The 12,763-nt window shown below is 33.2% G+C and overlaps 1 protein-coding gene across 2 annotated transcripts in view; it reads right to left on the bottom strand.

The window, feature by feature from the left end:
- Nucleotides 1-12,763, bottom strand: part of LOC145289698 (uncharacterized) — a 470,760-nt gene that overhangs the window by 457,801 nt on the left and 196 nt on the right. For both annotated transcript variants that reach the window (XM_080136431.1, XM_080136432.1), the window contains exon 1: nt 7,680-12,763. This exon is cut by the window's right edge. In XM_080136431.1, the coding sequence (XP_079992557.1) occupies nt 7,680-8,201 (522 nt within the window). In that variant the 5' untranslated portion in view covers nt 8,202-12,763. The remainder of the gene's footprint in view (nt 1-7,679) is intronic.

Below are 12,763 nucleotides of genomic sequence, written 5' to 3'. Positions count from 1 at the left end.
AGAATAATCTACTCCCGTGGATTTAACAAACGGTTCAGTTTAAAATTCCGTATAGATTCCCGAGTTCGAAAAGACGTACATGAAGAAGGTTGCCGGGTGACACCGGACGAAACGTTGTGAATATATAACAATCAAAGTGAGAGTAGTAGTCCGAAAAAAAAAAAATAGATAATCGAGATTATCAATCCTAATCTAAAATATTTCAAAACACACGATTTATAGTTCAATTATATTGTGCAGATTTCGACCAATTGTTGCTTTACAAAATGAAAACTTTTTAAACTCATAACTTCAGTGTTGTTATATTTGGTTGCATTGTCGTAAAATTTACTTCGGGTGTTTTGAAGTATTTAGGAATGTGAACATTTGCATTTATTAAAGCGGATGGTTTCCAATCTGGCGTGCGAGACGATATTCCAGGGGATGTGAAAAAAAAATGTACATAAAAAATAGGTTTTGTCTATATGTTAATCTTGTGTGTGCGTGTGTGTGTGTGTGTGTGTGCGCGCGCGCGTGTTTCTTCTTTTTTATTCTTTCATGTACTAACGTCTTGCTTTTCATTTTAGGGTTTTGATTTTTCAAGCGATTATTTAGAAAAAAATTAAGTTTTCTAAACATTTGAAAACTGTTACTATTCTGTACTCGCTATTGCTTGTTAGCTATTAGTCCTATTTCAAATAATACATTTTTAAGGTTCATTCCAATATTAATTTATGATTTATTTCTTGGCTACATATACAATTTTCCTTGCAAATTATATTAAAGAATAAAAATAACGATTTTATTTTGATTGAAAATATTCGTCGAAATTCGCCAAACTTATCTATATATAATATATATAATTTTTAAGGGCGCGAAGTTTGAGGAAAATTTCTTGAGAACTGCGGACAAAAGGGGTTGGGAACGACTGCATTAAAAGATACGGTAGTATCTCTGTCTAAGATATCGGTCCTGGGATGAATTTTCAGAAAGTAAATACCATAATGTTATATAAAATATCTTCGGTGCTAATGCACTTACTGATCCGCGTATTCTTTTTAAATCGTATTTCCAAGTTTAATTAAAGTTTTATGATATGTTTTTTTTTATTATTCAATTGTAGAATAGGTACAAAACACCCTCCCCATGTTAAGAATGTTTTTTTTTTTAATAACGTTATTATTTCAGCACAATACCATATCTTCTAATAAATGTTAGAGTATTTGTGTTTTTATACACACATTTGTCAACAGTTTTATACTTAGATTGTGTGGGAATATCTTAAACAGTGATTATTTTAATTTTTTAAACTCGACTGTTCGATTTTATAGGGTCGCGTTAGAAAATTGAAGTGGTTTTGCTTAGGAAAGTGCATAAAAGAATCAAACGATATTTTTTTTATGTCGTTCTATCTCTAATTGAATGAAGTTTTTGCTGGTTTCATAGTTTTTGTTTATTATTTATTTTTCGAGTACCATACAGACGATTTCTACAATATTATGTTTAATTATAATCCTAAGCTCGGATTGGTTGGTTAGTTGTTTTTGTTTTACGGCATATCAACCCTTTTCAGGTTATTTAATGCCGAATCCGATGATTTTGAAGAAAAAAATTTTAATAGAATATATTTGTTTTTTGCAAGTCATAGTTGGGACCCTAACAGGTACTACCACTCTGGGGCAAAGTGGACCTGGGAGCAATGGCAATTAAAGGGTGGCTCCACACTCCCCAGAGCCCGCAAGCTGGGGCCTCACCATCGGATATAGTTTAAGGTCATATCCAGGACCAAGCTCGGATTGGAAACGGGAGTGATTCTATAAAGATTAAGAACATTGTCTTTTAACTTTAGTTCAAGTTGCAAACTAGTTTTTGTACATTAAGTATAAAGGCTTTCATGCCTTGTTTTCGAATTTTGTCGGGTCATAATCATCATCTATCAAACATTTAAAAATCTATCAAGGGATTTAAAATGGCTGACTTGTGTTAAAATTAATGTTAAACGTCGGAATGTGAAAACAATTACGAAATAAAAATTGAATTAATCATTTGAATTTTATAAAATGTTTGAAGTGCTCGGAAAACCAGAAATCATTAAATTTTTCGCACGTCCCTGTTGTATAAAAGAACCAGAATTGTTTTTAATAAAATTAAATAAACGTTGTTTTTTTTTTGTTTGTTTTGTTTGTTTTGTTTTTTTTTTTTTTAATTTTGTTTTGTGAGTTTATGAGCGAGTATTAAAACAAAAAACAAAAAAAACCTGGCCTAAAACAAATAAAACGCGGGATTTTTTGTTTACTTGCCACGTGACTATTTTTTTTTTTTTTTTTTTTTTTTGACATTTACTAAACTTGACCGAACATATAAAAATGTTGTGGTTTTATTAAAACCAAATCTAAATGAAAACAAAAATAAAATCTTAAATCGATTTTTTATCACTATCACCAGCTAATGTCTGGTTGGTGCAGATCACAAGGAACGACCCATGGCGGTTTATTGTAATTACAGATTAGCAACCGGTTCTAGACTTGCATGCCCACGTAAACCGGTTTTTATTTGGTATTCCTAAATGGCCACCCATTTAAGTACTGACCAGATTCAACGTTGCTTAACTTTGGTAATTTTATGGGATCAAGTGTGTGTTTCATCGTAATTTTATTCGTATAAAACAGAATGAAATATGGAGAATAAAAATTAGTAAATAATGATAGAGTAAGTAAACAAGGTCTACTTTCGAAGAAGGCCGGAAAACACATCGGCCGAAACGTAGTTGAAATATAATTATCAATGGCGAAGACAATAAGACAACGAGAAATAACGCAAATAAATTTAGGTGATTTTTCAGAATAGCTAACAAAACAAAAATAGGGGTAAAAAAAATACACAAAATAAATGTTAGCAAAAAGCAAGCTAAGTTACTCTTCTACCTACCTGGATAAATTTGTTGTGTTTTAACTTATTTTAAAGTTAGTGTAAAGGATGGTTAGTTATAACGAAAAACAAAATGGTGGTTAGAGTCGATCCTCAATAATCGCTCAAAATCGAAAATTAATCAAAATACTGATAGAAAGACGTCCAACAATTTTCACCAACCGTGTTAAGATGTAATGATCGACCGGTATTTTGTTTAATTTTTGATTTTTGAGCGATTATCAAGGCTCGACTGAAACCATTTTATTTTTCGTTCAAACGCGACAAGCTTTTATGCTACTTTTTTTTTAAGTAAAAACACTTCAAAATAAGTTAATCCCGCCCCCCCCCCCGCAAAAAACTTACCAAAGTAGGTAGAAGAGTAAATTAGTCTTGGGTAACATATATTATTTTGTGTATTCATTTTTAAACACTTTTTTTGATTTGTATGTTCTTCTGGAAAAAAGACCGAAAGTTTAAAATTCTATGGCGAATCTGTTTTTACCTAAATTATATAGATAGAAAAATAAAAAGATAAACCACGGTTTTAATACATCGTTTACGACAGAGGAACTATTAAATAATCTTTATTTTTATTTATTTATTTATTTTTTAATTTATCTACACATACATGGATGAGAATAAAATCAAAAATAAAATTTGTATTATTTGGATTCTTCGGACTACTGTTCTCATTTTGTTATTCTCACAATATTTCGACCTATGTAATCTCCAACATTCTTCAGGTGTTTCTTTTCGAACTTTCGAATCTTTCTGTCGAACTAGGAAATCTACACAGATTTTCGAACGGAAACCCTTATTTAATCCACAAAGATATCATGATCTCGTTCGGTCAGTCATAACTGGATAGTAAATAATCCGCAATTGTATTTTTACTGTTGACCGTACTGAGGATTGAACCTTCAACCTTCAGAAGAGTCTCAGTAACAAAATTTTATCTAGTATTCTATCCGTTACATCACGGGTCAGTAAGAACCCTTAGGATTAAACAAAGAGTTCCGTTCAAAATTTCGTGCAGATTCCAGAGTTCGACGGAAAGATTCACGTGCTTGACAATAGACACCTGAAGAAGGTTGGAGGTTATATCAGCCGAAACCTAGTGAAAATAACACTCAAGATGAGAACAGTAGTTCGAGCGATCCAGATATAACAAATTATCGATCATCGAAAAAATACTAAATAAAATAAAAACAAAGCTAAACTGTCATCGAAGAAATAAAGTGTTGCCCCTCTGGTAATTAGAAATGTGACTGGTTTGACGTTTTTCAAATATTCACCAACAATAAAAGTTTATTTGATGAGGTTTCTGAAATAAGCTCTTTTGCTATTTGTATTGTTTGCAGGTTTTCGACTGCCAGCTCCTTATTTCAGTTGTTGCTGTTTTTACAACGTTGTCGGTTCAATTCCAGATGAAGCAATTCTAGATATATTGACCGATACGAGATATTTAAAACAAAATGCAAGAAACACGGAACGATATCAATCTGCTGGGTCAAAGGGTTCATTCTGAAAATCTCAGAAAAGTTAACAACTGCGACAAAACATACCGAAGCAGGCCGAGGGGTATATCGACAGAAACATTGTGAAAATAGTGGCAGTCAATACGAAGACAAGTCCGAAACACGAAAATAAGTTCAACATTAAGGGGGGGGGGGAGAGCTCTAAACAAATTGCCGGTACTTCTATAAGAAGGGACCCATATCGATCAGAATGTTTCCCACTGAGATTTTTTATGGAAATCGTTTCAAATGAGGCAAAATGCCACTTTATATAACTGCGACCTAGAAAACAACAATTCTTCCCCCTTTGTCAGATACATCCGGAAATGGCAGAGCCGTCGCTGGTTAGTCGATTAGTATCGACATTGAATTAAACAACTTTTTTCCCCCTGACTTACGGTTAGAGTCACTTACTCCCCTTTTGTGTGAAATTTGGGTCTAATAATCTTAAATCCCCATACAAAACATTTACAGCAAGCACTCGTCTAGCTATAACCACTTCTTCCACTTTATATGTGTCTAAATCTAAACATGAACAAAATTTCTTCCTTAGAACTGCTCGTCTATGGAACTCTATTCTGCTGGCTTGCTTTCCACCTGACTACAACATGATCGTCTTCAAGTCCAATGTAAACAAGTTTTTGTCGGGCCGTTCCCTTAAAGAATCAAAATCTACCCAATGTCCACCACAAACGATCACTAAGCTCTTGTCTGACACACCATCTTACACCCATTAATCCTTGTCCTCGAATAGCTTTTATGCCTTGCTATGTAGTACCTTTCTTGTAATAAAGAAATGATTAGTGAATCAACTTTATTTATTTCCTTTTCTATAAAGATTTTTATTTTTAACTTTATTTATTGCTTTGAAGGGACAAAAATTGCTGGACGATTATGTTTTGGTGCTTGTGTACTTATTTAACTGTGCTATTTGTAAATAGTATTTTCAAGCTAACTTAGTTTTACGATATCTAGAGAATAGCTACAAAACATCCTCCTCTCTCCATGTTAAGAATGTCTTTCTAAATAATAACGTTAGTATTTCAGAACGGTTCAATAAGTGCAGAAACGCCATTATTTTTTTAGTGGAATCCTTTGAGATGAGTAATTTTTGTATTTATTTGTTTATTTGCAAACTGTTATCCTCATCTTTATAACCGTTGTTGTTTCACCACGTTTCGGACCCGTGGCGCCGTAGAGTGAAGCGTTGAATATCGACGGTTCCAGCTGAGCATTGTCTGAAGATAACTATTTCAATCCCATCCAAAGCCCAAAACGTGGCGAAACAACAACAACCAAGGAAGGGCGTATGAGAATACAGTTATGAGACTCAGTATTCCCATCACGTTGCGGTTAATCACCTGAAGAAGGCCAGAGGATGAGTTGACCGAAACGTGGCGATCAACTATGAAGATGATAACAGTTCGCAAATAAATAAATGCTAAATCCTTACTCCAACCTAACGGGATCCTTCATGCTCACGTTTGACTTAATTGTTTTGTTTTGTTTTTTTTTTGTTTTGTTTTTTTTGCCATGCGGTTGTTTTTAGTGTCGGTTTCTTTTTCTTCTTCGCGGCTTTCAAATCGTAAACTGTTTCGGACATTTCCGGTTATTTCTGTAAATCGCAATCGGAAACATTTGGGTCGACATGCCCCCCCCCTCCTGATATGAACGTGCCGGCACTTATGCAGAATACGGACCGTGTTTGTTTTAGATATGATTTTAAGTTAAAAAATTTTACGGTATCTTGCTTATTAAATTGTTAGCTGAAAGTACCGAGTAGTTACAAACTGTTCTCCCCCTTACCCATGCTAAGAATAGGCTTCTAAATAAGGTCCTTATTTCAGTACGGTCCGCATTCTATATAAATATGAAATTGCATTTTTATAAAATATGTTGAATATTTTCTAAGTTGTTGAACAATTAAAAAAATGGGTTTGTACACAGATTCGAAAAAGTTGTTCAAAAACAAATATATAACAAATAAATGTTATCAAAGGCAAGATAAGTTACTTTTCTACCTAACTGGATATGTTTTTAGTGTTTTTATTTAATGTAACATGCTTATTCATCTCGAAAAATATACAGTATTTACCGATGTATTGGAAAATATAAAGTGGCAACCAACTCTCTCTCTCTCTCTCTCTCTCTCTCTCTCTCTCTCTCTCTCTCTGACACGGTAAGTTTGGGAAAAGGTGTTAAAAATGAAAAAAAACTAGACAAAATACTGTTAGAAACTCGCTCAATGTATGTTACCGTGACATAGGCGGACATATATTCGGGGAGTTTTAACAGCAGTTTGTATATTTTTTATTTTTAACTTCTTTTCCCAAACTTACCGTGTCACAGAGAGTCGGGCGCCATTTTATATTTTCCAATACATCGCTAAACACTGTATGTTTTTCGAGCTGAATAACATGTTATATTAAATAAAAACACTAAAAACATATCCATTTAGGTAGAAAAGTAACTTATCTTGTCTTTGATAACATTTATTTGTTATATATTTGTTTTTTGTCAACTTTTTCGAATTTATGTGTACAGTAATACAAACCCCCCAAAATTAGATTGAACGCCAACGCGACAAAGTTGTAATAAATATTCACTTTATAACGAGTTTAAAATAAGAAAAGAAAATCCGAATTTTATGAATGGATAAATAAGTGAGATTATAAGCGACTGTTAAATGGATAACGACACGGCATGACGAACTTTTATTTTGGGATGTTTGCAACCTTCATATGGTCCCTCTCCTTCTAGAATGTCAACAACAGAATTTAACCGACTTATACGAAATTGTCGAATCTGGTTTCATTCGAATTTACTTTACTGTCTTAAATAAGTAAGGCACGTGTAGACGGCCGAAGAGTACATCGACTGAAACAGACGAAATATAAATAGCAAGTGCGGGGATAGTAATCCGAAAAAATGTAAACAAAGTCGCCATTTTTTTTATAATTAAGCAGAATACGGATCGTGCTATTTTATTTATTTATTTTTCTTTTTTTTAGATATTATTTTTAAGTTATTTTTTTACTTAATAGATGAAAGTGCAGAATAGTTACAAAACGCGCTCCTCTTGCTATGTTAAAAATAGGGCTCTAAATAACTACGTTATTATTTCAGCACGGTCCGTATTCTCCATAATGTTGATTCCCCCCACCCTTTTCTTTTAACCAAGTTTATACAAATGAAACAAATTGAATGAACTTTGCGGAAATAAAATGGCTGAAACAACTGTATGATAAATGATTAAAAAAGTGAATAACTTACCTTCCAGCCATTTCCAGCATCCCGGTAGTAAGGGAAATTATCACATATCCACTGATAGATCTCGCTGAGAGTCATTTTTTTCCTCGGGGAACTATTTATTGCAAACGTTATCAAACTAGCGTAACTGTACGGCGGTTTCCCGTCCCTAGCGGCGTGATGGTGGTGGTGCTGCTGTTGTGGATGATGGTGCGGATGTTGTTGATGTTGTTGCTGTTGTTGTTGATGATGTTGTTGTTGTTGTTGGGGGTGGTGAGGGTGGTGGTTGTTGATGTTGTTATTATTGTGACCCGAGGGATGAGGTGGACACCGGCCGCCGCCGCCTCCTCCTCCACCGTCGCCGCCCGGGTTGTTGGTGTTGTTGTTGTTTCCCTGATGAGGGTGATACTTGGGTAGGCCCATCTGGTGCCCTTCTACTGTCCGCACTACGGGTCCCCCGGCGACCCCTGGGCCGGCCATGGCCCCACCCACACTAAGCCGAGGGAGCCAGTCCATCGCCGTCAAACTACTTTCAAGGTCCGCCATTCGAAAGAGGCGAACTAGACACTGCTTGCGTTTTTATGACTACAACTACTGCTTGTTGTTGTTGTTGTTGTTGTTGTACTTAAGGGGGGGGTTGTTTTTGTATTTGTTTTATTGTATATACTTTTTTAAAAATTTAAAATAGAACTGGTACTTTGGCGACTATTGCAAACGTCTAGTTGTTTTTATTTTTTTTTTAACTTATTACACTTTATAGGTACTGCTACCTTTTTCCCTCTCTCTCTATATATATATATTATATATATATACACACACACACACACACACACACACACAATAAGATCCTTACTGCGTTTTTTCTTTTAGAAAAATTAAACAAAAATCTTCTGCGATCTATTTTACAGTAATGTACCACAAACCCGTCTATCGTTGTTAAGTATTTTTAAACAAGCCTAAACAATTTACAACTGCAGGGAAACCCCGTCTTTTTTTTCTTTTTTTTCTTTTTGTTGTTTTTTTTACATTTAAAGTCAGGGCCCTGGATATACTGTTTCAACTGCTTGTCCTAATGCCGGCTTCGTCTCTACTGCCCTTAAAAACCCTGACGAAGGCTTCACTCGTGCTACTGCTGACGACGTTTACGTCGATGCAATAGGTTTCTTTCCTTCGTCTCCTCCTCCTCTTCCTCCTACTGCTGCAATCTTCAGTTCTGATCGTTATACGCGGCGACGGGGTCGAGTGTAAACGAAGGGCGATGGTTCGACGCTGAGGCGTAAGCAGGGCTCTGCTCGCGTGAAAGATGGCTGCTATTTCAGTGAACACTGATGAGGATGGAATCGAGGATGCTGGCGTAGTTAGAGTCGGGCTTCTTCTAGAAATTGTTGATAATTGTTGGTTAATATAAGTCTTACTTTGTTTATTAATCAGGCCAACCGCCCCGATCATGTTGTGTTGTAAGGGCACTTCTTAGTAGCAGTAGCGACTAATAGTTAGAAAATTAAGAAAACTTAGTTTTACTTAGCGATAGTTAAAAATAACCATCATTGGAAACTAAAACTTTAGTTTTAGTTACGTGCTTAACTTATTGTGAAACTAGGTACGATTGTTGCAGTCGTCTTTTTTTTTCTTTTTTTTTTCTTTTTTTTTTCCTCTCTCTCAAAGTTCATAAAATTTGCGTTTCGTTTTGAAAATATTTTGGTGTTGTAAAATTGAAAGCCAAATGAATTATCAAATATGGAAGCAATATAAATATCAAATATGGTCTATTTTTGAAATGTGAAATAACCAGTCATGTGATCTATGGAATATTTGATAAAGCTCTAAAATAATGGTAGGAAACGAATTAACCACCCGGAAAAGTTAGTTAAACAAATAAAACATGGAAAGTTCTACCAGAAGAGTGGATTCTCAAATATTTAATCATTCCAATTTTTAGAATAAAATATTTTAATTATCTTATTTTTTGAGAAAAAAAAATCTATTTTAAAAAATCTTTTTCTTTAAAATATTTTAATATATTTTGTTTAGATTTCTATGAGAAAAATTTAATTTACGAATATTATTTATTTGGTTGTCAACATTTTATTTCTATGTGATATTTAAGAAAACTAGTGTGTGTATATATATATATATATATATATATATATATTCATTTTAATGCATTATAAAATTATAATTTTTTTTTGTTAATCTTGATTGCTATTTGAGGAAATTTAATAAAACAAGTTGTTTTAGTTTTATTTATTTAATTATTACCTTTGCGTGGGTGGTTGTAGATTTTATTATTATTGAAAAAAAAAAAAGAAATGTATTTTTTCTTTTTTAGCGACTGACCTAATCTATATATACATAGTAAGATATATGTATGTATGTATGTATGTATGTATGTAGAGGAAGCACGTGGTTTTGTCTCGCAGACTTTTTTTTTTTTTTACAACGAGAAGAGACAAAATACGCAAGTCGTCGCACTTCGCCGCGATGCGCTCGCAAGCGCTGATTATTAACGCGCTCCTCGCCGGTTGCGTGCGTTCGCTTGTTTCACGTGGTCTGCGCGTCGCAGTGGAGAAAGTCTTTTCTTTTCGAACTCGAAAGTCCGTACCCCGTTTTGCTTTATGAATGAATGAATGGATTATGAATGAATACGTGTGTGTGTATATATATATATATATATATATATATATATATATATATATATATATATATATATATACGGGTGTGTCTGTGAGAGATAGATAGAGAAAGTATACCTTTTCCTTTGTTTTACATTCAACTGAGTGTCGTTAAAAAACAAGTTTAAGAAAAATCGACTTGAAAACTTAACTATACACAAAAGAAAATATAAGTATACCTTTTTTTTTTTTTAAAAAAGCAAAGGATTTGCATTTTTACGTACGATTCTTCTCTCCCCGCCGTCAGTTAATATATTGAATTAAATTTCCCCATTTATTAATTTATGATATTAACTAAATGTCATACTAAACGACGTCTAAATTTGACGTTAGTTTTATTTATTTTTATTATTGTAATAACGAAATATATATATGCAAATTAGAAAGATTGTTTTGGCTTTGGCATTCCTTTAATAATATAATAGAATCTATGATAAACAATATGATGAAATAAAAGACAATTTCCGTATTTCTATATTTGTATATTTAAATAAAAGCAAACGTCTTGACTATTATAAGAAGACGTGCCCAAATAAAAAGGTATGTTTAGCAGTAATAATATCGCCTTTAATCTTCATTGAAGGTTGAATGTTTATATTATACATATCTGTGTGTATTATCCAGGAATATTAATTATTTGCTAAGCCAAATAAGAACATGATCCCCGGACAGGTGTGGTATTAATAATCCACGTTTACGGATATGCTTGACAAACAAATCGCGTGTCGCTTATGCATGAATCGAATTTTATTAATGAATTGTAAGGGTCGCCTTAGTTTTGTATCCATTCATTATTTTCCTTTCTTTCGTCACTTGTTTGCATCGTTGTTAAACAAGACAAGCCATCAAATAATGAAAATAGTTCTGTGCCTTTTTTTTTTTTTTTGCGTTATATTTCGTCGTTGTGTTAATTGGTTTGACATAAAACTTTAGTTTGAATACTCAAGTTTAGCGTTAAGTTAGTCGCGTTAACAAGTAAAAACCGCGGAAAAGCATGGAATTAGAAAACTATCGTAAATTGTTAAAAAAAAAAAACAAACAATATTACCTGCTATTTGAATATTGTTTCTCTCTCTCTCTCTCTCTCTCTCTCTCTCTCTCTCTCTCTCTCTCTCTCTCTAAGCGTGATAATGAAACTAGAAACCGCTAATGTTCGATGCTAGGTTTTTATTTCTTGTTCGAAACTACGATGTTTTGAAGTTCGCGTTTTCTGGCTTATGAGGTGGAAATGTATTTTCGGGTGTTGTCTACATCTCGGATTTTTTTTTTTTTTTCACTTTTGTTTATTTTAATTACTAGTTTCGCAATAAACTATATCTTTAGTCTTTAAAATATATCAACGTTAACTCTAATTTTTAACAGTTTCTAGTTATATACCGTATATAATTCATATATTTCTGTTTCTCTTATGATACGGAAATAACACAATGTATATTGTATCACTGATACATATCCTTTACGGTTGAACCAGACACCTGTTATCCGAGAAAAGTTCGTGCATTTTTTTTTTTTTTTTTTTTTTTTTTTTTAGGGGTAAAGGGTCCAGTCTTGTTTCTTTCGTGTAGGTGTATGGAAGTGGTCTTATGTATCAGCGGCAACCGAAAACCATCACATTTTATTTAAACATTCAGTTACTTTATTAGTGTCACACTTAATTGTGGGTGCCATTGAGAGGAATGTGTAAAGACTGTGTTGCGCCAAATGACCGGCTTCTAAAATTCAAGATGTCCTATATCCAACTTTATTTTTTACTTTAAGTTTATGTTTTTTTAATTAAAGAATGTCTCTTGTTTTGTTATTATCCTTTCGAAATAAAGCCATTAAATTTATCAATATTGTTACGAATCTCACAATATCCGTTTTATATTCCTGAAGTTATTAATAATTTAGATTTAGCGACAGATACGTAAACACTTAAGTAGTGTTTATTTTTTATTTATTTTTTTTTCAGCTTTACTGAAAGAACGAAAATATGAAACAACAACAGCACTTTTTCTTTTCTTTTTTCCGGGGGGGGGGTGAGAGAGTGAAGGGTCAACGATTTCGTAGAACCGACACTTTCTGAAAACACATTTTTTAAAAATGGAATAATAATATCCGCAGTGTAATATACAAGACGTTAAATTGGTTTCAAATAATTCCCGATTTTGGCGTTTTTAAAAAATCCACAGATGGAGAAAAAACAACAAAAAAAAAACGCACCTTTGGCTTTTTTTTTTTTTAAATAAATATTTTTTTTTATTACGTTTTTTTAATAAGCAAACCCAGCAACATGGAAAAGGTATGATCCTAACTTTTTAGTTCAATTAACTACTCGTATATATAAAAAAAAACAACAACAGATATTACATTAGAGTTTCTATTTCCTCTTGTTTCGGTATCATAGAATACATTATCCATTTAGTCTGGGTAGAGACACTTTAAACGGCGGGTGGG

The sequence above is a fragment of the Euprymna scolopes genome, chromosome 2, assembly GCF_053919585.1.
Source record: "Euprymna scolopes isolate OS-2025 chromosome 2, ASM5391958v1, whole genome shotgun sequence".
Classification (NCBI taxonomy): domain Eukaryota; kingdom Metazoa; phylum Mollusca; class Cephalopoda; order Sepiida; family Sepiolidae; genus Euprymna; species Euprymna scolopes.
Note: the sequence above shows the minus strand (reverse complement) of the source record. Positions and strands in the feature narration are given on the sequence as shown.